Genomic DNA, 27,492 nt, shown 5'->3' on the forward strand with positions numbered 1-27,492 from the left:
TTGGCAGTGTCATAAACATACCAAAAAATAGTTCAAATCATATACAACACAATGTCGTAAGACCAGACATCATTAACAAGCGATCCACGATTCAAGTAGACCGAAATCCCGGAGCGGCTTTCCAGATCTAAATCCGGAAAAGGCCTTAAAAATATAAACAAAATATAGGCATGTTTGTCTTTGCACGCCGGATTTACCTGCGTTTGCAGAATGACAAAATTCCTACCCGTTTAGGAGTTATTTAGCTCTAAAGTATGGGTTTTTTGAATTTTGTCAGAAAGTAGGGGGGCTTTGACATCCATTTTGGGAAAAGCGGGGGAGCTAGGGAAAAAACTAATTTTTTAAAAAGGTTTATTGCATACTCAACCATTGAAATCCAAAAGGAATTTTCTTTCCGTTTTTTATTGGGTGAGATATGACTGATTTAGTGAAAGGATAATTTAGCTTGTTTCCCTCCCTGGCTTGCAGCCATTTTTTCGTACGGTCCGCTGCGCTCCTGGTGGAAGCCAGCAGAAGGTCTTATACATCGGCCAATAAGAAATCTGGGTTCACTATATATGAAGGCCTGTATAAATGCAATGGGTCTAATGTGAAGGCCGATATATAAGACCTTCTGCTATAAGACCGGTCTACTTGAATCGTGGATCGCTTGTTAAAAGTCGTTTTAATCAAACCAGACGATATTTTGTTGTTCAGTTTGACAGAGACGCCATAGATTTCCCATACGGCAACGCCGTAATCGTACGCGGCGATTTCAAATTTATTTCAGTAGGACACTGTAGTGTGTACTGGTATCACTGATGAAAAATATATTTTTGGGTGGATTATCAAAAAGTTTGCGTCTGGTTTAGTACACATAGCAGTAAAATATACTGAGAAACAGCCTCTCATAGCCGTACCCTTGAATTGATAAAAAAGTGTTTTGTTTCAAAGCTTATCAGGGTCAATCCGCGCCAACTCCACAAATCGGTGGCGCGATGAAACCTCCGATTTTATTCAAATTTACACAGTAGATCAAGAACTACTGTGCAATCACAACCCTCAAAGGATTTTTAAAAATTATTAGCCGTAAAAAAGTTGCTCCATGCAGCTAAATATTCTGGATATGGTATACGAAACGTTCCTGAAGCGCAACGTCTCGGCCATCCTGTTCCTGTCCAACACGGAACTGTACGGACGTAACATTGCGGCCGCCCAGTACTTCCAGCAGTTGACCAACTACTTGCGAATTCCTGTCGTCGCCTGGAATGCCGACAACTCCGGATTAGAAAAGGTACAATCAATGCTGCTGGATTGTATGGCATCGCGATTATTTCGGATTATTTTCGATCGAATTAATTCTTCCGACACACATCCGATTCCCTTTGAACCATCGTCGTCGTCGTCGTCCATCCAGCGTGATGCCATTAAGCTTAGACTAAGGTCGCGTCAAGGTTTATGATAAAGTCGTATCGTTCGCGTATAGAAAGCCATAGAGCTGGTACATATAATATAATGCTAAGGCACTGTTTTCGTTAAGCATAATAACGTATTGTGATTATATGCAGACTGTAATAGACTGGATATATACAGTGGGTACCGAAAGTATCCGTACGGCTGAGAGGATCAGTAGGTAAAACGCGTCTTTCAAAACGCTCCCATTAATTGAATTCTCGGTGGAATTCGATACAATTTTTTGTAAGACGGCAGCAGCAGCGTCCAATTTATTCTGTTTCCCTTTGTTTCATTCATTGTCATCTCTCCTTTCGTTCAAAATGTCATCCGGGATTGGGACCTTATAAGGGATATCTATACGGTGTCTGCCCCCCGGCCGGCTGCGTGTGCATAATGAGAACAGTTAGGGACACTATACATTTGATTTGTGCAGGTGTTCATTTCGAGACGACGGACAACCAGCTGACCAAGAGCATATCAACTGTTCTCAAAGTTTTTGTCAATGGAGTGGAGGGCTTTCACCGCGAGTCGAATGCATCGACCCTGCTCAGCCCCAAGGTTTCCTGTGAAGACTCGACATCCACGTCATCTCGTTGGGCTCAAGGCGAGCAGCTCTTCAAGTGAGTTCCATCCGTTTCCGTGTCGTTGTAGATTTTTCGCTATCAGCGCAAAATTTATTTCAGATATCTAGTTGTTTTTAATTTTCAGTGCCATAAACACCGAAGATAATCAAACGAGTCTAATAAAAGTTTATCGGATTATTCCCTGTCTTTCTTTTGCTCCGACAACAGCGATGGCGCTGTTTTCGTCGTATGAGCCTGCAGGCTCATTACTATTGTACTGGGCCATAGAAAAAGAAAGAGTCAAATTTCCCGAAATGGATGAGAAATGCTCGAATAATAAACTTTAACTTTGTTATCAGGTGCGCTATAGATCCCTATATAATGTCTAAGCCGAGTACTCGAGCCTAAAAGCTGTCCGACAGCGTTTCAAATTTCATTGACGGAGAATAAAAAAAGGAACCCCACTTTGACGCGCATTGACGGTCACCCGAACCGCGCGCCTTAGTACTGGATATAGTGTGTGCATATGGATATCTCACCTTTTCTCGGTTCCAGCGCGGAGAGCAAACACAACGGAAAGTGTGGCGGCAAACACACAATGCCTTGCCAGTGGCCGATACAGAGGCCGATACACACAATGCGATTATCTCTGAGCCTTTGAGATGGGCAAGTTTTTTAACCGTTATATAGAAGCATCAATGATTTAACTTGGAAATAAAATTGCATTTAAAAATACCCCAGCAAGCAGAGAGCTAGGGGGCGGCCAGACATAAGGCTTTACTTTTTAGACCATTGAGAGAAAAAGGAAAAACAAAATACTTGGGAAAGAGCAACTTTGCTTTCCTGCCGTGCCAGTCAGGGATTCGCCTATAGTATTATGTTATTGCGCGGAATTCCTTTCGGGAAAGCGAGCGGCAAAACGCAATGGAATGTAGAAAAAAGGGGACCGGCTGTAGCTATTATTATTACATAACCTTAGGATGGTTTGTTATTTGACTTCAGGAGCGTGGGTAGTATTTTCTCGATAACCTTATTTTCCCCCTTTTTCATTCATTTTTTTCAAAGATATCTTCAAAATGTGCGGATTGATGTCGATCCTGGCAGGCCGTCGCTGGAATTCGACGCTGACGGTACCCGCAGTTCAGTCGAGCTGACGATTGTCAATTCACAACCGAGTAATAGCGGTGGATCCGGTAGAGAACTTCTGTGGAGACAAGTAATCCGTCGGCTTTTTTGCTTAATCAGATTTATGGCAAATTAATTATTTGCTTTTTTGTTGTTTGGTGTTTAATTGTAAAAAAAAAAAAAATAAAAGATTGGCCATTGGCAGTCGTGGAAGAAGGATGGACTCGATATCCAAGATATCGTGTGGCCCGGTCACAGTCACGTACCATCACCTGAAGACGGTCCTGACAAGTTCCACTTGAAAGTTGCCTTTTTGGAGGAGCCGCCGTTCATCAGCATCGTGCCGCCTGATCCGGTTAGCGGTCGCTATCCTGTCAGCCATGGAGTACCTTGTCGCGTGGGCAACCATGTTCCGCTGAACGGGTCAGACTCTTGTCCCCTTTACTTTGTCAACTGTCTGGTCAATGTTGACTTCAAAAACCGTTTGTGTACTATAAGTACAGTAGATTAACCAGAGGCTGCCCTATATATAAGTTCACTCGCCTGGCAGAACGCGCGTAGGTGATAAGTTGATAACTCGATTTCTCTCTTTCAACGGAAAAGGTAAACAAAGGAAATAATAATATAAGAGCTGACGCTAGAATAATGCTAGGAGACGTTTCAGCGATTACATTCGAATGGAAAGAACCTAGCTATTATTATATTCAAAAGGTGTGTGTATCATAGAATACAAGTTGCATTATGCCTCAACCATAGTACCGTATGATTTCTCAGCTTTCATATTCTTTATTTCCGCCTCTTCTCCGTATAGATTTTGCTCTTCAAAGAGACGAATAATAATTTAAAAAAATATATCCTGAATATATACAGAGTAAATTGCTAGTTTCCAAAATTCTTCCTCCTATTCACGAGGGGGAAAAGGAAATGAAAGATATCCACGTAAACCATTTATTAGATGCTTTCGTCTTGGATTTTGCGGATCACGTATACATATGTTTGGCGGAATAAGTCTCAAGACGGGAAAAAAAAAACCCCGCGATAACAGAAAAGAACATACAAACCCTTCACAGAATCTGATCTTATTAGATTTGTTTAAGTAAAAAAAAAGTTTAGACTGGCAGATCGGACGTTAGACAAAGTTGCTGCTGGCTTTGACGTAATCCAGCAATGCTGCTTATATTATTCGGCGGACAAACTATCAAATAGTAAAGAAAGTTTGCCTAAACGAGATATAGGCCGAGAGTCATTTTCTTTGTCGGGTTTTCTGTTAACGAAGGCGGGCGTTATCTGTTGTCCGCCCATCTAACATCTAAATTTCATGGTGAATTCCAGGGAAACTGGTCCGGGGCTGTTTCCAGCACGAAACGTGACGCAATGTTGTTCCGGCTTCTGCATCGATCTGCTTGAGAAGTTCAGCGACGATCTCGGGTTTACTTACGAACTCATCAGAGGGGACGACCCAAAGTTCGGCACTCATGTGGTAACATCGAGTAACATAAAGTTCCATTCAATGGTTATATTGCTGATATTCTAGCTTATATATACACGTATAATAACTAGCGCTTTATAGATGCCTGTACAGTCGATATTTCCTATTACACCGCGCACTGTGTTTAGAGTGAAGTATAAACCCGAAAATAACTTCGTGTCTATAAATCAAAAACTCAGAATGGAAGGTGGAACGGGCTGATGGGAGCGCTGGCCAATCGCAGAGTGGATATGGTCATGACATCTCTGACAGTCAACGCCGAGCGGGAGCACGTCGCTGATTTCTCAATTCCTTTCATGGAGACGGGCATCGCTATTTTGGTGGCCAAGAGGACCGGCATCATTTCGCCAACTGCATTTCTAGGTAGGCCTAATATAATAACATATACAGTAACCCAAAAGGTCACAATAACTGCTGTGTGCATCGTCGCCAAACAAAAGAGGGCCTAAATGTCAGAGTATATATTTTATGCTTATACAGTTTGGTGTTATTTTTTCGGTTGGGCCACACAGAGCCGTTCGATACGGCGTCTTGGCTTCTCGTCGGCGTCGTTGCCTTTTAAGTAGCCGCCCTGGCCATCTTCCTCTTCGAGTGGCTCTCTCCGTCCGGATATAACATGCAGGTGAGTGTCTAGTTCTGGATAAAGTTACGTGTATTATATACCGCTATACGTTGTATAGTCAGACTCTCTTACCCAGTTTGGAAAATATTGACATTTCTTGTGATGCTGATGCTATACACGGCTATACATCTATTATACACAGTTATGCGTTCCGACCAATCAGCGTTTCTCGCTTTTCCGGACCTACTGGCTCGTCTGGGCCATCCTTTTCCAGGCTTCTGTCAACATCGACTGTCCAAAGGGGTTCACATCGAGGTTTGATAGACATATAAATAGAAAATAATCCTATATTATTTCTATATTATTTCAGGTCTGAAAAGAGACCTGAAAGCTGATTTGCATGCGCCCCATATACACACTATATACACTTATACAGTGTGCTTAAGACTTTGCAAATATTGGATTATTATCTCTTGGAACGCAGATTCATTTCCAACGTCTGGGCCACATTCGCCGTCGTGTTTCTGGCCATTTACACTGCCAGTCTGGCGGCCTTTATGATCACTCGCGAAGAGTTCTACGACCTGAGTTGCGTCGAAGACCCATGGGTATTAGTATTTTTGAATTTCTGAATGGAAATTTCAGAGAGAGGTTTTTTTCTGCATCGGCTCCCCTATTGTGTGTATGTGTCTGCGCCGACAGCTGATGAGCCCCAAGAGTCACGAGCCGCCGTTCCGCTTTGGCACCGTGTCCAACACTCACACGGAGGCGACCATTCTCCGGCACTACAAGGAGATGCACTACCACATGCGAAACTACAATCTCAATGAAATTCGAGCCGGAATCGAAGCTGTCAAACGAGGGTAAATGTATACTAAATAGATCTTTGATCGAAACTCCATTTTTGGTTTTATTGAACGCAACCATTTGTGTTCTCCTTGGGGTGGTAGTGTTATTTTCAACAATGGAAGGAAAAATCAAAATGGCTTTCAATTACTCTATTAGGAGAAAATTGCGTTGTACAGTATACTTATTAACAGATAATATAGTTTTGTAAGAGCATTCTGGGTGGAGAAAAAAATACTGCCGTCGAAAGTTATGTTGACTCGATAGATAAAATAGTTGTCTGAAGAAAAGGACACATTGTGTGATGGACAATGGGTACTCGGACACAACAGCTAGCTAAGTTTCTTTTGACGCAATAATCGTAAAAAGAACAAATCAATTCAATGTGGAAATCTCGTTTTCTGGTTTGACCCACAAATCCAGTTTGGCTAGGAATAAATGGCTTGACAGAAATGGAAAATTATAGTGTCATCGGGAGTGTTTCCGAAATTTTTTTTTTCTCATCCCAATTCGAATTTGCGCAGTGAATTGGACGCTTTTCTTTACGACGGCGCAGTGCTAGACTATTTGGTGGCCCAGGACGAAGAGGTCGTCTGTTAACCGTCGGCTCGTGGGTAAGTCGCACAATTAGGTTTCGAAAAGGTCAAAGTGATATATATATGCTAGAGATCTTTATAAACGTCGGCCAATTTTGGGGCATTTCCATTTCCGGGCGGAGTAGTACGCCATGACAGGTTACGGTGTCGCCTTCCCTTGCGGCTCCAAATACAGTATGTGGCACCTTTCAACGAAAAGCTGCTGGAATACATTGAAAACGGTAAATATAATTGGAAAAAAGCTTAATCCGCCCGGCGGATAGTCCATTGACGTTGAAGTGAATCTAACCGCGTTGAAAAAAGGCGACGTCGATCGTTTGCGTCGCTTCTGGTTAACCGGCGTCTGTAGCCATACAAGGAGGAGTGCCAGTTTTCCGAGCCGCTGTCAACCGAGCAATTTCTGTCCGCCTTCTTGTTGCTCCTCTCGAGCATCGGACTGGCCTTTCTCCTCCTCTGTCTCGAGCACATTTACTTTCACTCCATCCGCCCCCATCTGACATCACCGACGACCGGCGCTTGCTGATCTCTCATTTCGATTGTGAGTCCACCATCGTTGTTGCCCGGATTATATAGCCCGTACTTTCTTCTTCATCCTTCATTGCGAATTCTTCTGATTTATTTTTTGGATAGAACATGGGCAAGTCGCTGACATTCCGGGACGCCGTTTTCGAAACGCAGGACAGATTGAAATCGCATCGTTGCCGCGACGCCATCTGTCGCTTGCATTTGCGAAGACTGAATCTCCAGCTGGATGTAACGCGGAAGAGGATCCGCCAACTGGAGAAGCAACTCGGCGGCGGCAGCAACTGACGTAATTGGCTGTGGGCGTCACCGTTGGTTCGTTCTCATTGACCTTTTGATGTATCGGAAATTTACATCTGGCATTGTGGCTTACGGTGGAGAACTTTATGAAATTAAATCTAATGACATAATAACTGGTCTGTTTCGCTTGTCGAATCATCTGGTCAAATTGTTTTATTGTATATGCGATAAGATTTTGTAAGATGGCCACAGGCTTAACACGATCAACGCGTTATTTTTAACTAGATTTATGGATTATACAGAAAGCGGAAAAATGTGTATGCTTGTTAGATTGCTGAAGTATATGTGTATTTGTGAGATAAGCAAGAAAAATCTAATGATTAAAGACACATTTTTGGGCGGGGATTGACAGATCAATTACCGCTGAAATATGGAATAGACTTCTAGATTCTATTTCTATCTAAATGTTTTCCAGTATTTAAAAAACAAAGTTCAGCTTGACACTAACTCAGACTAGACTATTTGAATCTTTTGTTTAATAGGGTGTGTCCTTGCGACAGTTTGAATTGGATTGGTTTGGGAAATAGCACGTTGGATAAAAACAGCTGTCGGTGCCAACAGTCCAGTACAATCCGTCAGGACATTTCATACGAATCGGAACACCATCGGAGCATTGATGATAATATCTAAGATTTAAAAAAATTCACTTGTTATGTTGATTATGAAGAAAAATAATTGTTATAAAGTTTATTTTCTCTATACATACCCACAGTAATAGGCGTCAGACAGGAAAACTGTATTGTAAGTTGTAACTATATTCTGGACATGTTCCGACGGGAGTTGGCAATGGCTGGCGCCTCCGCTGGATGTCCCATATTTCTGTCAAGTTGCGGAAGAGCGGAACAGCTGACAATAAATGCAACCAAGAGGTAACCCCAAGCTAAATCAATTCTCATTTCCAAAATTGGTTTTATTATACTGTTCAAATGTCTTTTTCAAATTTATAAAAGAAGGTTTACATGTATTGAGATTGAAATTTGAATAATAAAAGAAAACAAAACTTACCTTTTTCAATAACAATCGACGAGAAAGTAACTGCTGGAATATTGTCTTCGTGCTAATGTTTTATATAAAAAATCTTATAAATTAAATTTGTTGCAATGCTTCGTTTAATAGCTGGCATTGCTAAGCCAAAGCAAGTCTTATGTTGAATTGAGAAAAATTACGTCACAAAAGCAGTAAATTTCTTTCTTAAAACGACTACCGCACAAAAGGAGGGCGCATAAATAAAGAATTGGACTGCATCGTCGTCTTGCTGCGCCAGTTTGATCGGTCGTATCATATCACTATCTTACTTACGCGTGCCCCTGCTAACGGCGCGTGCAAATCTTTCTGGCGCTATATTACGTTACTCCAGTAGATAAGTTACATTACAAGTTTATAACCTATAGGCTGTTCCGCGAGTTGCAACATCGAAACTTTTCAGTCTTAACTTAATCGAACAAAATCGTTCTGGACACTTTATAGAAAAGAATGGAGGATATAATCTTGAGTAGAAAATTCTAATTGAGATTCCAACACAGTATTAGAAAACGTAAGTTTTTATTTCTTTTATATTGTGCTTTTAAACTATTCCAATAATTTCTCAAGATGCCGTAAACATTGAACACCAATAAAAACTAATGCAACACATGACATTTGAGTGAACAATGCAATGAGCTGAGTCATTTCAATACGCTGATTTTTAAAGCGAAACGAATAATAAATAAATAGATTCTCTTTACATGAAATATTAACAACATCTAGTATGCTGGCGCAGAATAATATTTGGGAGCCTCAGTGTAGTACTCGGTTTTCTTGGTTGTGTAGTACTCAGGAGCCTTTGTGTTGTAGTAGGAAGTGGTTGTGTAATATTCGGGAGCCTTGGTGGTGTAGTACTCGGGAACCTTGGTGTAGTAAGCAGCAGTGGTGTAATACTTAGGAGCCTCGGTGTAGTAGCTGGGAGCAGCGTAGGTCGTAGTGCTGTAGTAAGGTGCTGGAGTAGTGTAGTATTCAGCTTTCTTGGTGGTGTAGTATTCTGGCGCCTTAGTGGTGTAGTAGTAGGCAGTTGTATAATACTCAGCTGCTTTGGTGGTGTAGTACTTTGGGGCCTCAGTGTAGTAGGCAGGAGCTGCATAAGTCGTAGTGTAGTAAGGTGCCTGGGTTGTGTAGTACTCGGGTGCCTTGGTGGTGTAGTAAGCAGCAGTAGTGTAGTATTCTGGAGCCTTTGTGGTGTAGTACTTAGGAGCCTCGGTGTAGTAGCTGGGAGCAACGTAGTACTGAGGTGCTTCGGTGTAGTAAGTTGGCTCAACATAGTAAGATGGGGCAGCAGCGGTGTAGTAAGTTGGAGCTATGTAATACTTGGCGGCTTCAGTGGTGTAGTAAGGAGCAGCTGTAGTGGTGTAGGTTGGAGCCGAATAATACTTCTGGGCCTCTACGTAGTATTCGGGTGCCTTGGTGGTGTAGTACTTTGGGGCCTCTGTGTAGTAGCTAGGGGCTGCGTAGGTTGTAGAATAGTACTCTGGAGCCTTGGTGGTGTAGTAGGGGGCAGTTGTGTAGTACTCGGCGGCTTTTGTGGTGTAGTAGGAGGTAGTGGTGTAGTACTCGGGAGCTTTAGTATAATAAACGGGCGCTTCAGTCTGGTAATAGCTCGGGGCAGCATAATACTTAGAGGCTTCGGTGTAGTAGCTTGGGGCAGCAGTTGTGTAGTACTTTGGTGCTTCGGTCTCGTAGTAGCTAGGAGCTGAGTAATATTGCGGACCCTCGGTGTAGTAAGTTGGCTCAACATAGTAAGACGGCTCAACATAGTAAGACGGAGCAGCAGTGGAGTAGTAAGTTGGGGCTACGTAATACTTAGCAGCTTCAGTGGTGTAGTAAGGAGCCGCTGTGGTGCTGTAACTTGGAGCCGAGTAGTACTTTGGAGCCTCAGTGTAGTATTCAGGTGCCTTGGTGGTGTAGTACTTAGGAGCTTCGGTGTAGTAGCTAGGAGCTGCGTAGGTCGTGGTGTAGTACGTCTCCGGTGTTGTGTAGTACTCAGCTTTCTTGGTAGTGTAGTACTCGGGGGCCGTGGTGGTGTAGTACTTTGGGGCTTCGGTGTAATAACTAGGGGCCGCATACGTCGTGGTGTAGTACTTTGGAGCCTCAGTGGTGTAATACTTCGGAGCCTCGGTGTAGTAGCTAGGGGCAGCGTAGGTTGTTGTGTAGTACTCGATCTTCTTTGTGGTGTAATACTCCGGAGCCTTTGTGGTATAGTACTCAGGCGCCTTTGTGGTATAGTAAGAAGCCGTGGTGTAGTACTCGGGAGCCTTAGTGGTGTAGTACTTTGGGGCCTCGGTGTAATAGGTAGGAGCTGCATACGTCGTGGTGTAGTACTCCGGCGCTTTAGTGGTGTAGTACTTTGGGGCCTCAGTGTAGTAGCTGGGAGCAGCGTAAGTCGTCGTGTAGTATTCAGCTTTCTTGGTGGTGTAGTACTCTTTCGTTGTTGTGGTCTGGTAATAGCTACTTGATGCAGAAGATGAGCCCATCGGTCCACCCGTAGTAGATCCAGCCAGCATCGAGACAACAGCTAGCAGCAGCGTGATGGCAAAGTTAGCTAATGATAAAAATTGTAAAGTTAATCAAAGTGTCAAAAGAATTATTTCAAAGTTATCACTTCAATCATTTTAGTACATCAAAAACTATACTATGTTTAAAAGAGTTAAAAAAACATTGCTGAAAGTTAAGAAAAAAATACATTTCAAATTAAGTAAAAGTTGTAAAACAAAATAAATGAAGAATTCATACCCATGGAAACAGGATGAAATTTGATGGCACAGTAAATGGCAGATGGACTAGTGCTCCTGTTGACGTGTCGAAAAGGCGAACTCGACTGATTTCAGTAGCCTCTACTCCCGTCTTTTATATTCCACCATTACCCCAAAATTCGCGCCGCTGGCGTGATTTGCTTTGTAATGATGAAAGAATCAAGATTCTAACTCCTCCCCTTTTTCATGCCACACAATTAATAAAGTTGATTATTTTTAATTGTAAGAATCCTGTTATAGATAAGAATTAAATATTTCCGCAATTAAAATTTACAAAATAAATATTACTTTCTATTAAAGAATAAGACAACGATATGTAATGTTTGAAATTTAATTATGATTCGTAAAAATATTAAAAACCAAAAATCGATCCACTTCTTATTTATCAATATTTTCATGACGCGGCTAATTTTAAATCGTTTTTATTGATCCCTGTTAATTCAGAACTAAACAAGATTATCACCGCTGTGTTATTTCTCTTGAACACACGAATCATGAATGTATTAACGTAAGGAGAAATTCGGCTAATAAGAACAGCCAAGAGCAAAATGGGTAAATCGACTAAACGCAGGTACTTGGCATCCATATTGCCGCACAGAACTGTAAAACATATGACTGGCTTAACATCAGGTTAGTAAGCAAATAATTCGGTGGTAAATTACTGGAACAAACAATTAGATTATGAGGGATAAACACTGGACCAAATGAACTTAAAACTTATCCGAAGGGCTTTAAAAGAAGTGGTCACATGTTTGCTGTGCAAAATTTTCGTGCTGACGATTGTGGTAAATCTGAAGGGATATTATCATTTTTCCTTGTCACCAAACACAAAGGCTCCGTCTGTTCAGGATCCGACCAATAAACTGACTCTTCACACGATAAGCTCAAAGATTCTGGATGCGGAGAGTCAAGACTAGTAGATAATTCTTCCATTGAAACTAAATTATTTTCTTCTAAAATGGAAAAACAGATCGAGTCAAACAAAGTCTCACAAAAATAATTCAAAATAGGGTACCTCTGTTTTCTTTGTTGAAATCCAAATTTCTTGATGTCTCAAGTAGTTTACGGTTTTGACGGTAACGATAAATTGTACTGCGGACACACCTGAAGGAAGGAATCAGCGATTCAGGGACACCACCTTTGATAACCTGCGTTAACTGCGTTAACGACAGCTTATGAATCATAAGCTGTCTCCGTTCAAGAAAGGCAAGCTAGTTTAAACTAGCTTGGTTTTCTTGAAGAGCGTCTTTTTCGGTCGGTTTACTTTCAACCGTAAAAGTAAGCTCTGAGAACGTATCGACAGTTTCGCCAGATTCGTCATTTTCTAGAGAATCTTCCAACACTGTTGACAATCGGGTCTTCTCAGCTGCGTTGGGTTATGCTTCATGATGAGCTGTTGTACCCAGACTGTTTTTCTGTTGGTAAGGGACTTGGGCAATGTGGAATACTTGCTTGACTGGTCAGAGTTAGCACTTAAGATTTTTTCAAGACTTCAGAATTCCTTCAAAGTTTGCCTGTTTATGGAACTGGAAGAACAAAACAGTCCCTCATTTAAATGCGAACAGTGAGGCGGGATTCCAGACCACTCGTAGTCAGTTGGATGCATTCAACCTTATCCGCTAGTCCCTAGATTTTAAATTTCCCCAAAAATATTTTAATGAATTGCAATCGTCTTACTGGGTCATTTTTTAAAAAGATATTGTATTAATGTATTGTAAATAAATAAACAAAAACACTGTGGTAGTTATTTAAAAAAAAAATTATGTTTTAAAAGTTTATACTAGGGAAGAAAAGTCGAGGTTATAGAAACTGATAAATATGAGGAGCGACTCATTCCGGAATCCGGATGCGAACTCGCAGGCGTCTTGGGCATCTGCTTTCTTTTTCCACGGATTAGTAGGACGTCTGCTGCCTAGTACATATCTTCCGCTAGATGGCGGCATATTCCCAATATTTTCTTTTTAAAACTAAGGGGATGGCGGTGATTTCCTTTCAGTCATGGCTGCTGGCTGCTGGCTGCCACTTCTAGCGATATTTTCCTGTTTAGGTTGTTAAGAAAAGAGAAACTTAAGACCGCTTTGCTCTTCTTATGAATGTCGTATGAGATTTATGTTTGTTACTTAGACTATGTTAAGTAGAGAGGACACAAACAAACTGCCATTACTTAAGATAGAATTCTGTTGGGTTGGGATTGGGGCAAAAGTGCATCAACACATTTTTGAGAAACCAGCAAGTTTTTGTGTTGGATCTTGGATGTCAATGAGGAAAGTGATGGCTTATAATTGCAACTATTACCTCGAATGCCCAATAACTGACAGAATCAATTTAATTCTATTCACATCCGCTGCTTCAAAAAATGTGTTTATCGTAATTATTTCTATTTTCTGTTTCTCTTAACTTTTACATCATTTTTCATTTGTTAATTAACAGGTTAGCAAGGACCAATAAATGTAGAACACATCACATGTTGTTCATTGTTACATCACCATGTACGCAAATATTAAAAAAAAACAGGACACTCAACCCAAGCCAACTCAACAAGTTTTATTATATCTCAAGAGGTAACACAATTTTACTGCATTTATTGTCATTATACCCTTTCATTATCATTACCATACTGGCATACTGCAGAGCTAAAATTGTCTTTTTGAAGGTCTGAATATTACTCAAATTTATGATATATTGGTGAATATGACTCAAACTCAAACGTCAACCTGCAAAAGGAAAGGCCAGTTTGCATGGCCTCGACGCTCGAAGGTCACGGAGATCATTACGTAAAACGTGTCATGCAGTGGTGTACAGGTTGGGTGAGAACGGACGTACTATCAAGCAGGTAAAATAGCCGCAAGGCTTAGGAGGTGAGGGTGAGAAAAAAATCGCACAAAAGGAGAGAAAAAAGGCGAAGGAAAATTAGTCGAGGAAGCATAATCTCCGACACGGCAAAAACTGATGTACAGTATTTGTCACCAACTTCCTTCATCGCATTACCACTTCGCCATCATGGGTAAATATTCTGTTGTTTATATTTAGTTTTATGTCAATTCTACTTGTTTCTATTTGTTAATATGCTAGTTGTTAATGAATTTTAATGTTTAAATTTATGAATTACTTAGTTTGCTATGGCGTCGTGGTGCTGTTGGGTGTTGTATATCGTTGATGGCGGGGTCGACGATGTTTCCAGGATATGGTGGATACCAAACCGCAACGCCGCCGCCTTAAGTCCCGAAGTATAACTCTGCTTAGAGCTGCGTGAAGGTGAGTGAGAAAAGGTGGTCGAAAACAATCGAGTGACGATCTCCGACACGGAAACAATTGCAGTGCACTATCTGTCATCAATTACATTCCTCATCGTGTAACCAGTTCGTAATTATGGGTAAATATTCTCTCTTTCACATTGAGTTTTGTCAATCCTATATTTTCTGTTTACTAATATGCCTTAATTATTATTGAAAATTAATGTTAAAATTTATTAATTGTTTAGTCAACTATAGCGCCGTGCTGCTGCTGGGTGTTGTATCGTTGTTGGCTGGGTCGAACACTGCTGTACCGACGTCTCCTGGATATGGCGGATACCAAACCGCAGTGCCGCCACCTTACTACACAATTTACGAGTTGGTTACTACTGCAACGACCAGTTGCGACCGAAGGCCCCCAAGTGCTACACCACTAAGGCACCGGAGTTTTATACCATGACTAACGCTGCCCCGAGCTACTACACCGACGCCCCGAAATATTAATACCCTGCCGCGACTTTTCAGTCAGATTTTCAGAGCCAAGCAATGCAATTTGCGAGTGCCAAGCAAATGGCGGATGTGAGGCCTGCAATTTTGGGAACATGCAGGCCATTTGTTCACGTCACGGACTTGCCATCGGAGCCCAAACAGTTTGGATAACAAAGTTCTTTATGCTCATCACCTTCCCAATGTCGTATCCCATCTCTTTGATACTGGATCGGATACTGGGCGAAGAACTCGGCGCTTATTACAACCGAGAAAGGCTAAAAGAATTGATCAAGGTAATTGATTCCATTTATTTTACATCTCTCGCGTTGCAGTGCAAACATTTTTGTTTTGTTTTTTCGCTGATGCGATTTAAAAGCCAAAAAAGTAAAATATTAAGTTTGTTTTCTAAACAGGATTTTCGCGTGTACCCATCTACGACGTAGAACGGAATAACATTATCGGATTACTTTTTATCAAAGAGCTCGCTCTGGTAGATCCGCAGGATGCCATTCCATTGAAAACGCTGTGCAGATTTTACAAGAATCAGTGCAATTTCATCTTCGAAGATACCACACTCGTATGAACGGAAATGTGTTATATCTCTCAAAAACTAACAGTTTTATTCACATTCAGGACATAATGTTTAAAGAATTCAAAGAAGGCCATAAAGGCCACATGGCATTTGTTCAACGAGTCAACTGCCAAGGAGATGGAGATCCTTTTTACGAAACTGTTGGATTGGTCACGCTTGAAGACATTATCGAAGAGTTAATTCAAGGTATCAAGTCTTAGAATATTTTGTACGAGAAGTTTAGTAATTGATTCCGTCTATATTTATAGCTGAAATCGTCGACGAAACGGACGTGTGGAGTAAGACATTTTATCGATTACCCTCTTATCTATAGTCTTATGATAATAATTGTTCATGTTGCTGTCACTTTCAGTGGACAACCGCAGCAAACGTCGACGAGAGAAAGGAAGACTATTCCAGGATCTCAGTGGCTTCGCCCTGCAGTACCACGAGCAAACTGCTCGCAAGATCTCCCCGCAATTGGCTCTAGCAGCGTTTCAATTTCTTAGTTCATCAATTGATCTCTTCAAGACCGAATTGATCTCAAACAACGTTCTCCGGCGATTGATGCAACAGAGTCAAATCATTCGCTTTATCCGCGTTAACAAAGAAAAATCAGAGTTTCACCCGGCAGAGACGCTCATCTTTCAGCAGGTAAATTATTGGGAAAGATCTTTTATTCGTTTTTTATTTATTTTTTAATTTTAATTCATTTACTCAGGGAAAACCAGCCGACTATTTCGTGCTGATCCTTGAAGGACGTGTGGAAGTGACAGTTGGGAAAGAAAATTTAGTTTTTGAGAGTGGGCCATTCAGTCATTACGGTTCACAGGCCCTAACGTCCTACTCGTCGGCAATGGGTCAGTAGATAGAACTAATTTACCGATTCTATTTTCGCCTCAATTACTTCAACATTCATTTCATGCCAACGGAAACAGAGTCGGCGTCTTCTACTCAACTTTCACGCAGCGTTCAATCGGTGCGGATGGCCGTCTCGCCCGACGGCGGAGTTGGCAGCGCAGCGCGTGGGCAAACGTTCGTCACCGACTACACGGTGCGTGCCATCACTGACGTCGTCTATTTCTGCCTCAGTCGGATACTCTACCAAGCAGCTTGTAGTGCCACTGTACTCGAAAGAACGCAGCGCGGTGACGCAACCAAGCGGATATCAGACTGTGACAGCAATTTGGAGCACGTCTTGATCTTTTCCAACGGAGAAGAAGCAATTGGTTCAGTGAGTTTTGAATGAAATTTTATTTTTCAATTGATGGTCAATGATTAATTATGAATTTTTGTTTTATTCATCAAGGGGGATCACACACTCAACGAAAATTCTCCGCTCATCACGCAAGGCGGATACTGTACAGATTATTTGATGTCCGACACTACTGCGATCGCATTAGACTCTCGCCAGGAAGATTTATTGAACGGTCCATCATTACCCGCCCTATCCAGTTTCCTTATTGGAGAAAACCCTGGAAATTAGATCAATGAAAGGATACAGGGATTTGAAGAATTATTTCCGTCTCTGAGTTGAATTTTTGAAGGGAAAAACTGAAATGAACAAGATCATCTAAAAGAATAATAATATTAATGAAGAAATATTATTTTTTGTTAATCAAATGCAAGTGACAAGCTATAGACACCGTACGAAAATTCAGAAATAACCAGAAATAGATGCCGTTATTACAATGTTAATTCCCTCGCAAATTTGCACAGTCACACATTTCAAAGCATTCAGTTTCTTTCTATGCATAATATAGTGAGATCAAGTATGTTTGTATGTACTTATGATATAAATATGTCTAAAGTTTTGCACGATTCCTTTTTGCGATATGCAGTCCCTTTGTAACTATATTAAAAAAACATTTAAACCTGTCGGTCTTCCGTCAAGAAAGTTGTCTAGCCTTTAGCTAGATCTTAATACAAACCTCAGTCTTACACACTCTGCTGATTATAAAAAAACCTCCAGATATGTTTACGACTTTACGGTAAATTTTTAATATCACAATCGAAATTTGTATTATTTAAAAGCGTAGATTCACAGTAGGTAATTTTGACAGTAGTCTTTTTATCTGTGGTTTGAATGTGATCCCATTTCCCGCCATTGCTTAAGTAAAAACAAATGAATAATCGATTTTCACTGGTTTTTTCTTTTCGTGCGTCGGCAGAAGCAGCTGTTTTATTGTTTGCTCATTCTCATTTTATCTTCTACAGCCATCGGTACAGCCATGTCCACCACGCGTCCGACTTCCGACAGCCAACCAAATCTCAACATGTCGATTACTTCCAGTGCTACTACTACTACTACTACAAAAGGTATCATTGATTGTGTTGAAAAATGCACGTGTCACGCCACGCAAGGTTGGCATGAAATATTTCGTCGTTTCACGACCTGTCAAAATTCTGTAGACGGTGAGACGACGGCTCATTCGTCGAGTGAAAACATTCAAAGTGTCGATCGCAATTCAACTCGGGTGCCATCGTTTCTGTTCCGCCAACATCGCAGCAGTTCAAATTCGTCTCCCCGTAACATTCTAGACAGGTTCGTTAGTTGATATCAATTTGTGTTAGTAGAACTGAACGTAACAAGGTCGATCTAAAGTAATTTGCTTCTTCTTTTGTGTTTTTGTGTTGGGGTCTGGCGTGATGTACAGGTTGATTCCATCTCGTTCAGAAACGAATATGCAGCTGGCTCAGCATCTTTTTTCGACCACGTCACATCGTCCCGTCGGAGACGACTCTGAGCAACACTCCCGGCAAGTCACGCCAATTCTCACATTCGGCAATAAAGTTGTGAGAGTGAAACCGATGGCATCTTTGTCTTGTGGTACGACTCCTAAATCCAAATTTGAATTCCCCACTTTACCCCATCGAGTTATGTACGCCCGGGAACCGGGAATCCATTTCAGTAAAACCAAAAATAAAAAATTGCCTCACGATGGCAATTAATGAATGTGTGAAGAGAAACGAGAAAATATGACTAAACATTTAAAGGTTTCTCAAGAAAATATGAAATCAATACGACGGCGCTGCCCTCTGATAGCTGGCGGGATACGACACAGTAGTAGTGTAGTATGACGGAGCGGAATAGTACTTGTGAGCTTCGGTGTAGTAACTTGCTGTGGTGTAGTACTCTGGCGCCTTTGTAGCGTAGTATTTCTCAGTCTCGGTGTAGTAGCTGGGAGTGGTGTAGTAAGGGGTCGGCTGAGTGTAGTAGCTCGGAGTGGAATAGTATTTTGGAGCCTCGGTGTAGTACTCTGGCGCCGGAGTTGGGTAGTAGCTTTGAGGTTGAGTGTAGTAGTATTCGCCGGCTTCATTGGCTTTATGCTCCATCCTGCCCATGTGACCTTTAGGCATCATACCACCCAAAACGCCATTGGATGCCCACAATAGACATTGAATCAGCAAGATCTTATTCACGTTTTTGATCGAACCAGACAGACCTGTAAAACATAAATGCATACGATTTAAAATTTCAGAACAGAACAACTTTTCAAACAAACAATACTTGATTAAAATTGAAATATTTAACATCACTAGCAACGAAAAAGTAAACTAACTTACTCATATTGATGACGGAATGAATTGGAACAGAGTAAATCAAAACAGATATCTTGGTACAGTACGTGATTGAACAGTATTGGACTGATAAATTTAATGGAAGACGGTCTGCCTTTTATACGCCCCCAATTTTTTGTTTCGTTACGTAAAACAAAAGTATGGCGGCACGAATAAGCCAATAGAATTACGTTTCTTTATAAAGGAAGGGCTATCTGTTTTTAAAATTATTTAATCACCCTAGGCTTCTTTCTCTTCCCCATATTCGCCGCCATTCTTCCGCGTGACAGCATTGCCTGTTTTAGGTTGAAAAAGGAAGAGTTTTCACTTGGCCTGAAGCAGATTTGTGGGAGAATCCTGCCCTCATTAATATCTACCTTCTTTTCCTTATTATGCAATGCCTCAGCGCGATTTTTTCAAGATACAGTTAGGAAAAAAAATGATAACTAAAATAAAAGCAAAGGAAAAGAGAATCAAAGAGATGCTCACAATGTCTAAATTACAACGAATGCCAGAACGAAAGGACGGAAAAGACATTTTCCTCTACAAATTATATTGTCCTGCTAACGGGTCGGTTTGATGGCATCGTTTCTGTTGGCTTAATTCTTGTCACATCTTTATTGTCGGGGTTGAATTCAAGTGTGGGAGGATAGACGCGGCCACTACACTCGCGTTTCTAGGAAGTCGGGAAGTCCTCTGATTAAATATATAGGCTACTCCAGACTATTCGTCTATTGAGGTTTTCAATTCAGAGTGAATGGGAGTATGGTGGATGGTGGGAGTATGTATAGGCCTATATGGATTACACTTTCTTTTTTTTAGTCACAATCACAGTGGAATGTCCAGACTGAAATCTGCTTCTTTATTATATAACAAGGAAGATCAATAAAACATCAGATACGGGGTTACATGATAACGTAAAAAAAGTAGAAGATACTGCGGGACATACAAGGAATATCTGTAACACACCGATTACATGCACTAAGAGGCCGATGTATTGACTGTCGGGGTGTACAGAGAGGGAGCGAGTGCCGGGGCAAGAGAGTGAGAGAGATATACATCTTTTGGGTGCAGCTCATACATGGGGTTAAGGAGCGGGGAAGATGAGATGATCCGCGGCGGGCGCGCCAAGTCATGTCGGGACGGTGCGGAAAGCCGGAACGGGATGGTGCGCGCGGCCAGTCATCTCGGGATGGCGCGGCAAGTCATCCCGGGTTGGCAAGTGCTGACCGGCTGCTTCTCCCGCGTGACGTCGGGGGTGACGCTGTAGGGGTGACGTCAGTGTTGCCGGTCGTGACGTCAGGTCGTGACGTCCTTGGCGGTGGCCATCTTGACGTGGGCGGGGCTACCGCCGGGGCATTACATATCACTGCGTGTATTGAGTTAACTAAATTCCTTGGCCTTGAGCGCCGCCTTCGTCATTTCTAAGCCTATACCCTAAATACGGGATTTTACACAATGTTTTCGTTTTTTTGGGGGAAAGGACTCACGTGCTACCGTGTATATTCCCAAGGACTGTTATTCGCGAGGTTATTCGATTGGAAAATGGCTTTCCTTACGAAAACACACGGCAGTCCAAAGACGCAATTGATTGAAATTAATTGAAACAAGAAAAACAAAATCAGTAGCCTAACGGTTGTTCGGCGTAAATAATAAGAAAATAGTGGCCTTGGAACGAACCCTACTACTATCGTAATAAAATAAAGCCGGAATAATAACACCGTGATAACACGACAAAGTATAGATTATGAGTAGTTTCTTTAACATTTTAATCGAGAAAATCTGACAATGTACCAAATGACCCCCAAATATTCGCCACGTAGCGTGACTGACTGTTACAGTGAGCCAGCTAACAGTAGATTTTTTCTGTCTAAACAACTTTTAATGGAAATTCTGTTGACGAGATCGTCACCAGAATACATATTGAGACGTATAACTTTAGAATCTTTAAATTACTCTCGGCCGTCGTTCCGATAATAGATTCGTACCGATTGACTGGAGTTAGCATGTAAACCTCCTGTAGACGAACTGATGAATGCCAATTTGCCAATGCAACCAATTAGTAACCAAGTGCTGATCTTTGCATGATTTAAAAATCCCGATGCCTTGATTAAGTTCAAAATCACGTACTATCGTATTCCGAAAATGATATAAATAAAGAATCCAGCGCCGTACCGGACACAAATCATTCGGTGTTTGCTAGACTCCTACCGGACGTTCCACGGGCACTTCCATCTCTATAATTTTAAAAGAGAAAACCAGCACTCACTAAATTTATTCCTTACTGACGAGACGTAATTTTCTCTTCAGTTCATATCAATTGCGGGTCTTTGGACTCGGTCGTGAAAACTAATTCAACCAAGTGCGCTTGTGTCTTTTCCGGGAAAAATCCCGTATTCGTCAAGAGCAGATTTTCTCTACAACCATTGCGATAGGGAAATGAAAAGAGCTGTTGCACACTCCAATAATAGAGACTCCACTTTCTCAATCGAAGAAAGCAAAGTCAATTTGAAATCGATGGGAACTTGTTATGAATGGAAGCGTAAGGCAAGATCAAAAGTCAAGGGAGCTTGCACCGTTGAATTACTAAGACGGCGGTTCCCCATTCTCAAGTGGTTACCAAGCTACAATTGGGATTTTGCTGTCTATGATGTCATTGCCGGAATTACCGTCGGTCTCACCACCATTCCTTAGGGAATCGCCTATGCTGCTGTCGCCGGACTGCCGTTACAGGTAAAAAAGAAAAAAATCATAATTAATAATATAATATTCATATAAAAATGAATTTTATAATTATAAGACATTTTTCTACAGTATATTCGTAGTAAGGGCTCTTCTCGGCTTTCCTGGGATTATTCGTCTTTGTAATTTTGGGGACTTCCAAGGAATGTTCAATTGGTCCCACGGCCGTCATATCTTTGATGACGTTCTCGTACGCCAGTGATGAAGGAGGCCCGATCTATTCCAGCACCCTGTTAGCTTTCCTAGCTGGTTCGCTAGAACTAGTAGCAGGACTCTTGAACCTAGGTATATATCTTAGATGTCTTATGCAATTTTATGGTTTATTCATCTATTTCTAAAAATATTTTTTGATGGACAGGATTCATGGTCGAGTTTATTTCGGCTCCTGTCATTTCTGGCTTTTGTTCAGCTGCCGCTCTGACTGTATCGTCGACTCAAGTAAAGGGCCTCTTCGGCTTGAAATGCAAAGGATCCTCGTTTATCGAAATTTGGCGAGGTTTTTTCGAAAACATAACGAAATGCAATCCTTGGGACTCCGCCCTGGGTTGTTCTATGCGGTTCTATGATAGTAATACTTCTTCTAATGCGGGTAGGTTACGAATTTTTTTTTCTTCTATAGATTAACGGTTCATTAAATATTTTGGGGGGAACTGATTTGTATCCCCATAGAAATTGACTTCATTAAAAAATCTTGGCCCTTTGAAGAAAGTTGGTTTCTTGCGCAGTCGCGCTGTCGATTCTAGTCTCTAGTTTTTGCCACAAGTCGCAACGCTATCGCCGTCATCGCCGGCTGTTTAGCCGCTTATTTTTTAGAACAAAATGGCTCCAAACCTTTCACTCTGACAGGTCACTTTCACTTTCAGATGTCAATTAGGAACATTTATTTATAAATTTTGTCACGAATAACCATGAAATCATGCAGGTAATATACAAGCGGGTATTCCCCCGTTTGGTTTGCCACCGTTCTCTGTCAATCGAACGACCGGAAACACCACTGTTGTTTTGAGGTTTTCCGACATTTGTTTGGAACTCGGAGCTGCTATCGGCTTCATTCCGCTCATAGCCATTTTAGAACAAGTTGCTATAACCAAGGCTTTTGGTATGACAAATGTATAGTAGATTTCACATGTCAGAATACAATAATTGCTATTGAGTGATTCACGATCACAGCAAACGGCAAGAGAACAGACGCCACCCAAGAAATGATTGCGCTGGGTGTTGGAACCATCCTTGGATCGCTTTTTTGGTAGGAGTGTAAATCATCGCGCGTTTTCATTATTTAGACATTCCACGCCAATATAATACGATACAATACGACAAAACCTTGTCGCAGTCATATTTCCGAATTAATTTTTTATGACAAATCTTAAATATAGGTTAAAAAAAGACTTTTTGCCGAAAGGTTTATAAAAATAAGGGTATGGATGATGGGCGTGGCATCGATTTTAATTTTTCGTGGACTGCTAATACCGTATTTGTAATTTCAATATTTTAAAGTAAAACAAAAGTAAAAAATACTGATCAGAACGCATAAACGAAATGATAACTTATTTTTAGAAAAAAAATCGCGTCGTTATCGGACGCTCCAGGGGACAGCACCATCGATCTTTCGGAATCCTAAAACCCCCCTACTTTGAAGTTTGAACTATGCGTTAGGTACGAGGTCATAATTTTTTTGAATTTTTTATTTAATCTTTAAGTAGTCCTATAGATGTTATACCAATGAAAAAGTAGTAGACATGCCAAAAAATCGTGCGCAGTTTACGCCGATGCGCACCACAGCGGCAGATAGCATAACTAAACTTTTTATTACGCTTGACAAAAACCGTACCGCTCGAACAAAGGATCTTGCGGTACGGTTTTTGTCAAGCGTAATAAAAAGTTTAGTTATGCTATCTGCCGCTGTGGTGCGCATCGGCGTAAACTGCGCACGATTTTTTGGTATGTCTACTACTTTTTCATTGGTATAACATCTATTCCACTAGTTTGAGTAAACTAATGATTATAATCCTAACTTAAGTAGCAAAAATTAAATTAATTCCACAAATTGCAAAAAGTGTCAAAATCGAAATTTTTTGAAAATTCACAAAAAATTGTTAATAACTTTTCTTGCTTTAAAGTATCACATTGAATATAGCTTAGTATGTCCTAAAAGATGTATTTAAAAATTGTAGGAGTGTTTTTTCGAGAAATCTGCATTTTACCTTCACACCGTAACCATTTTGTAAAGAAATTCAGCTGCCCAAAAGTCAAAAACCAATCTGAAACTGTGCGCATGGTTAAAGGTTTATCTAGCACTTCTTTGACAACACAATTTAAAAAAGAGAGGAGTGGGAAAAATTGAACTCGGTAATAATATCATACATTTTTAAAAAGTGAAAACCTTTGAAAATCCCATTTTATTAAGTTTTTTTTTTCCATTTTAATGATTACCGGGTTAGATTTTATGGTTGGTCTTTTCTTTATACGAATTTAACTAGTCAACAATATCTTCGTCAAGTTATCATTTGAACAACAAGTCCTGAGCATTTTCCAAAATTAGGAATCGATGCCACGTCCAATCCCCTTGTTTTTCAAAACCCTTTGGCAAAAAATTCTTATTTTAACCTATATTTAAGAATTGTTATTTAAAAAAATTAATTTAGAACTATGACCTTGGCAAGGTTTTGTCGTCTTGGCGTGGAATGTCCTATTCTAAAAATATGTTTTCACTTTTTTGTAGGGAAACGAAGTTACCGAGGAGAGAGTTACCGTCAAAGCCGACTCCAATTTGTATTTCCCAGGAGTTGAAAAGTTTCGCCGAGCGCTCAATGAAGCCAGTGAGGTGGATGCTGAAGGGCGAAGTTCTTGCTTTATGGTTTATCTCTCCAACTTGACGGAAATTGACTACAGCGCACTTAAAGTATATAATAAACTACAGCATTTATAGAAAATCAACATGTATAGCAACCGACAGTAATAATCGTATATGATGGTGCGAATTCACAGATGCTTGTATCCGTGGCGTCTCAGTGTCACAAAAACAATCTGTGCTACATTTCGTCAATGCTACTCCAATTGATTTCTTTTACCCTACCATCGGCAGATATAGCATTTTTGCCCAAGGTAATATCAAGTTGGTTTAACGAACAGCCTTATAGAAAACCGCATATACATCCTATGATTGGAATCCCTTTAATTCTGTCAAAGGTGGATAAAGATTACGTAACAAAAGAAATCCAGATGGAAGAAATTGCCGCTTAAGGTACTTGGGTATCTAAAAAACAGCTAATCAAATTTTGCAAAACAAAGTGGTTAAATTATCGATTAAAGATACGTACACCTTTCTCACTCTATAAACAGTTCTACTTTAGAAGGTAACACCCGTGGATTGAGGTACAAGAGTGACGGGAAAATTATAGTTCTTAATGAGGAGAAAACCTGGAGAAATGCGCGAGTTCTTTTAAACGCAATTATAAACAAAAAACAGTGTAGAGATAAATTGTTTCTTTATTTCACTTTATGTATTGAAGTTCATTTGATGGACCTAAATATCGGTTAGTTATTGAATCCGTTAGTTATATTACACTGTAGCCAAATTGGATTAAAAGGATGAATTACACAGCTTTGTATTTCTTTGTGTTTCTATTTCTCCTCTAGTTTCTCAGGTGAAAAAGTCGAGACAAGGTAATTTCGTGATTTTATTGGTTTCCAACTTCCAAGACGCATGAAGGACGAAATGAGGAGGCGCTGCTCCCATAAGGCCATGTAGAAAAAGTGTGCCGATGCTGATTTTGCCTCGGGTAGAGAATTTAGTTCTTTTTCGGCCACTAGATGGAATGGTAGCTCGTCTAGATAAAAAGCTGCGTTGTGAAATTGCTAGAAGCCCTATTTTCCTTGGGCATTGTTGTTACTTGGCAACGTCGCCCTTCTCTCCTAAAGTGTGAGTAGTGCAGATGTTTTTTATTTCTTGCCGACGAAAGTAACGGAAATCTAATGTCAACAAGATCCCTTTTATCTCATATCATTTTGTACAATCTTCACAATTTTTACATTTTGGGTCTACTCATACGTATCTGTTACTACTGCTTAGACACTGCTTAGATATAAATATTTATAATATAATCAATTTAAGAAATAATAATAGGGATATAAAAGGGAAAATCGAAGTAATATAAAGGGAAAACTGGTTGATTGCAAATGGTGTCAAAATTTCTAATCGTTTTGCGTTAACCGTCACTTGGGTATTTTAATTTACTTCAAAGTACAGTTCAAGGCAGTACCCAGTTTTGAGATGCAGCACATCTGAAAAGGTTAAATAAGAGTACATTAAAGTAATAAGTGTTTACACCCGCAATTCGAAGTGACTGTATTGCTTAATGTTAACTTGCTGGCCAGCTAATTCAACATGGATCACCAAAAACGGATAATTCATTGTTTTCGTGGCAATGCTACGAGGGGGAGGAAAGCTGATTGTCGATCTGTTGTCGGTTATAGCCATCGTTCGATAAATGAAATTTCAAAGCGGAATGGTCCCATCTCTGAAGTCTATTTTCTTCCTTCTTCTTGTACAATTTTTGTTGTTTGAAGTCGATTATAAGGCAACCACCGTCCGATTCCTGTCGGCTGTTGGTCTGGATGTTTTGGGACACATTGTGAGTGTAACGTTGGAATGCCTCTTCCAGCAATAGATTGTCTTCTGCATTCAATGGTCGAAAACTATTCGTATTGGTTTTGGATTTCTTCCAAATGATACAGCTTGAGATTCCAGCATAGAGAATTTCTACCCAGACTCAGAAGTTTAAGAATTCAGAAGTCCTCCGCCATCATTTATCCCTCTTGCTGCCTTCTTGCTGGTCCTTTTGGGCAAAAACATTGCCAGCGAGAAATTTCAAAGAAATATAAAATAGGTTTCGTTAAAATACAAGCAGGGGTGGAGTGCACAGCCGCAGCAGCGCAGGCAGCGATGTTGTGCAACTTCCTCACCGCTGGCATTAGTTACAGCTTCCACTTCAGCGAACATCACTTTTTTGCGTCACCTGCTCTTCGCTAGTGACGTCAACAGCAGGACTAGGCTGATCGGGCTTGGAGCACAAATGTTGATAACGGAGGGAACATTTTATTGAAAACAAGACATGCAAATTTTATCAATTAAATCGCGTAAGTCATCAATATTTATGCACAAATATATTAGAGGATGTAATACCTTTGCAGCCTTTATAAAGATTCTTAAAGAAATTTGTGATCGCCTCACTGCCTCCGTATATCGCTACTTTGGTGCAGACGTTCTCGCTGGGACATCGTCTGCATCGGACAACCTGTGTAAATAAATCAAATATTCTTTCAATTTCGGAGGAAAAAGAGATAGAATGAAAACTTACAATTTTTAGTTTTCCGGATTTCAGTGAGATCTCCGGATGATAGAATTTCGAATGTACGTAGGATTCCCAATATTATCCAATCACTGTTTCAAGTATTCTTGGATTTGCTGATCTGGAGGGTTAGGCAATATATTCAAATATATTTGAAAATGTATCTTTGCAGACTTTGTGAAGTTTCTTGAAGAATTTTCCGATAGAGCAAGGAATTTATACTTGGATAAAATTGTTCACACAAACTCTTTTGCACACCGTTTGCACCGAACCACCTGTGAAAATAAATCGCAGATGCTTTTAATCTCGAAAGAAAGATGAAAAAA

At 40.6% G+C, this 27,492-nt stretch overlaps 4 protein-coding genes, 2 long non-coding RNA genes and 1 pseudogene across 11 annotated transcripts; 4 read left to right on the forward strand and 3 right to left on the reverse strand.

Annotated features, from left to right (window-relative positions):
- The first annotated feature begins 1,084 nt into the window (after positions 1–1,084).
- On the forward strand, positions 1,085–7,500 carry LOC124193886 (glutamate receptor ionotropic, NMDA 2D-like). Its single transcript, XM_046587876.1, is given in 18 exon segments — positions 1,085–1,433; positions 1,548–1,550; positions 1,868–2,054; positions 3,063–3,213; positions 3,313–3,545; positions 4,455–4,602; positions 4,791–4,974; positions 5,124–5,233; positions 5,376–5,488; positions 5,658–5,781; positions 5,876–6,036; positions 6,544–6,605; positions 6,608–6,633; positions 6,741–6,785; positions 6,788–6,836; positions 6,919–6,960; positions 6,963–7,153; positions 7,246–7,500. Coding segments are annotated over 18 exon segments (2,358 nt in total). The 3' UTR covers positions 7,426–7,500.
- Positions 7,501–8,962: 1,462 nt separating this feature from the next.
- LOC124193473 (extensin-2-like) lies at positions 8,963–11,309 on the reverse strand. Of its 4 annotated transcripts, none has more exons than XM_046587309.1 (3): positions 11,200–11,309; positions 10,482–11,008; positions 8,963–10,361 (listed from the first exon to the last, which is right to left on the reverse strand). In XM_046587309.1, exons 1-3 carry the CDS (start codon positions 11,201–11,203, stop codon positions 9,180–9,182), a joined length of 1,713 nt encoding a protein of 570 aa, XP_046443265.1. In that variant the 5' UTR covers positions 11,204–11,309; the 3' UTR covers positions 8,963–9,179. The 4 variants fall into 4 exon arrangements, with proteins under 4 accessions (XP_046443265.1, XP_046443264.1, XP_046443263.1 ...); XM_046587308.1 differs by having other exon boundaries at positions 8,963–9,869; positions 9,945–11,008; XM_046587307.1 differs by having other exon boundaries at positions 8,963–9,323; positions 9,363–11,008.
- A 316-nt stretch (positions 11,310–11,625) lies between these two features.
- On the reverse strand, positions 11,626–12,365 carry LOC124193671. Its single transcript, XR_006874391.1, has 2 exons — positions 12,235–12,365; positions 11,626–12,169 (listed from the first exon to the last, which is right to left on the reverse strand). It is a non-coding gene; the product is annotated as an uncharacterized LOC124193671 (long non-coding RNA).
- Positions 12,366–13,221: 856 nt separating this feature from the next.
- LOC124193559 (unextended protein-like) lies at positions 13,222–18,902 on the forward strand. Of its 3 annotated transcripts, XM_046587449.1 has the most exons (14): positions 13,222–13,586; positions 13,650–13,780; positions 13,873–14,223; positions 14,333–14,592; positions 14,701–15,234; positions 15,355–15,518; positions 15,575–15,719; positions 15,782–15,811; positions 15,886–16,166; positions 16,234–16,372; positions 16,451–16,746; positions 16,822–17,831; positions 17,925–18,057; positions 18,170–18,902. In XM_046587449.1, exons 7-12 carry the CDS (start codon positions 15,581–15,583, stop codon positions 16,996–16,998), a joined length of 1,062 nt encoding a protein of 353 aa, XP_046443405.1. In that variant the 5' UTR covers positions 13,222–13,586; positions 13,650–13,780; positions 13,873–14,223; positions 14,333–14,592; positions 14,701–15,234; positions 15,355–15,518; positions 15,575–15,580; the 3' UTR covers positions 16,999–17,831; positions 17,925–18,057; positions 18,170–18,902. The 3 variants fall into 3 exon arrangements, with proteins under 3 accessions (XP_046443405.1, XP_046443404.1, XP_046443406.1); XM_046587448.1 differs by having other exon boundaries at positions 16,822–18,057; XM_046587450.1 differs by having other exon boundaries at positions 13,222–13,577; positions 16,822–18,057.
- Positions 18,491–19,185, reverse strand: LOC124193560 (extensin-2-like). The gene is made up of 2 exons (XM_046587451.1): positions 19,080–19,185; positions 18,491–18,958 (listed from the first exon to the last, which is right to left on the reverse strand). Exons 1-2 carry the CDS (start codon positions 19,081–19,083, stop codon positions 18,531–18,533), a joined length of 432 nt encoding a protein of 143 aa, XP_046443407.1. The 5' UTR covers positions 19,084–19,185; the 3' UTR covers positions 18,491–18,530.
- Positions 19,186–21,283: 2,098 nt separating this feature from the next.
- LOC124193888 lies at positions 21,284–23,225 on the forward strand (annotated as a pseudogene).
- A 598-nt stretch (positions 23,226–23,823) lies between these two features.
- LOC124193643 lies at positions 23,824–25,432 on the forward strand. Its single transcript, XR_006874381.1, has 5 exons — positions 23,824–24,164; positions 24,538–24,717; positions 24,804–24,920; positions 25,005–25,059; positions 25,158–25,432. It is a non-coding gene; the product is annotated as an uncharacterized LOC124193643 (long non-coding RNA).
- The last annotated feature ends 2,060 nt before the right edge of the window (positions 25,433–27,492 follow it).

This window comes from Daphnia pulex, chromosome 5 (genome assembly GCF_021134715.1).
Source record: "Daphnia pulex isolate KAP4 chromosome 5, ASM2113471v1".
NCBI lineage: Eukaryota > Metazoa > Arthropoda > Branchiopoda > Diplostraca > Daphniidae > Daphnia > Daphnia pulex.

What these genes read in the sequence shown, in the direction of transcription:
- LOC124193559 (XM_046587448.1), top strand. Translation starts at nt 15,581, where the DNA reads ATGTTTAAAGAATTCAAAGAAGGCCATAAAGGCCACATGGCATTTGTT. An exon ending in GTCCTACTCGTCGGCAATGG is followed by an intron (nt 16,373 to 16,450) that starts GTCAGTAGATAG and finishes CAACGGAAACAG; the next exon opens with AGTCGGCGTCTTCTACTCAA. An exon ending in GAGAAGAAGCAATTGGTTCA is followed by an intron (nt 16,747 to 16,821) that starts GTGAGTTTTGAA and finishes TTATTCATCAAG; the next exon opens with GGGGATCACACACTCAACGA.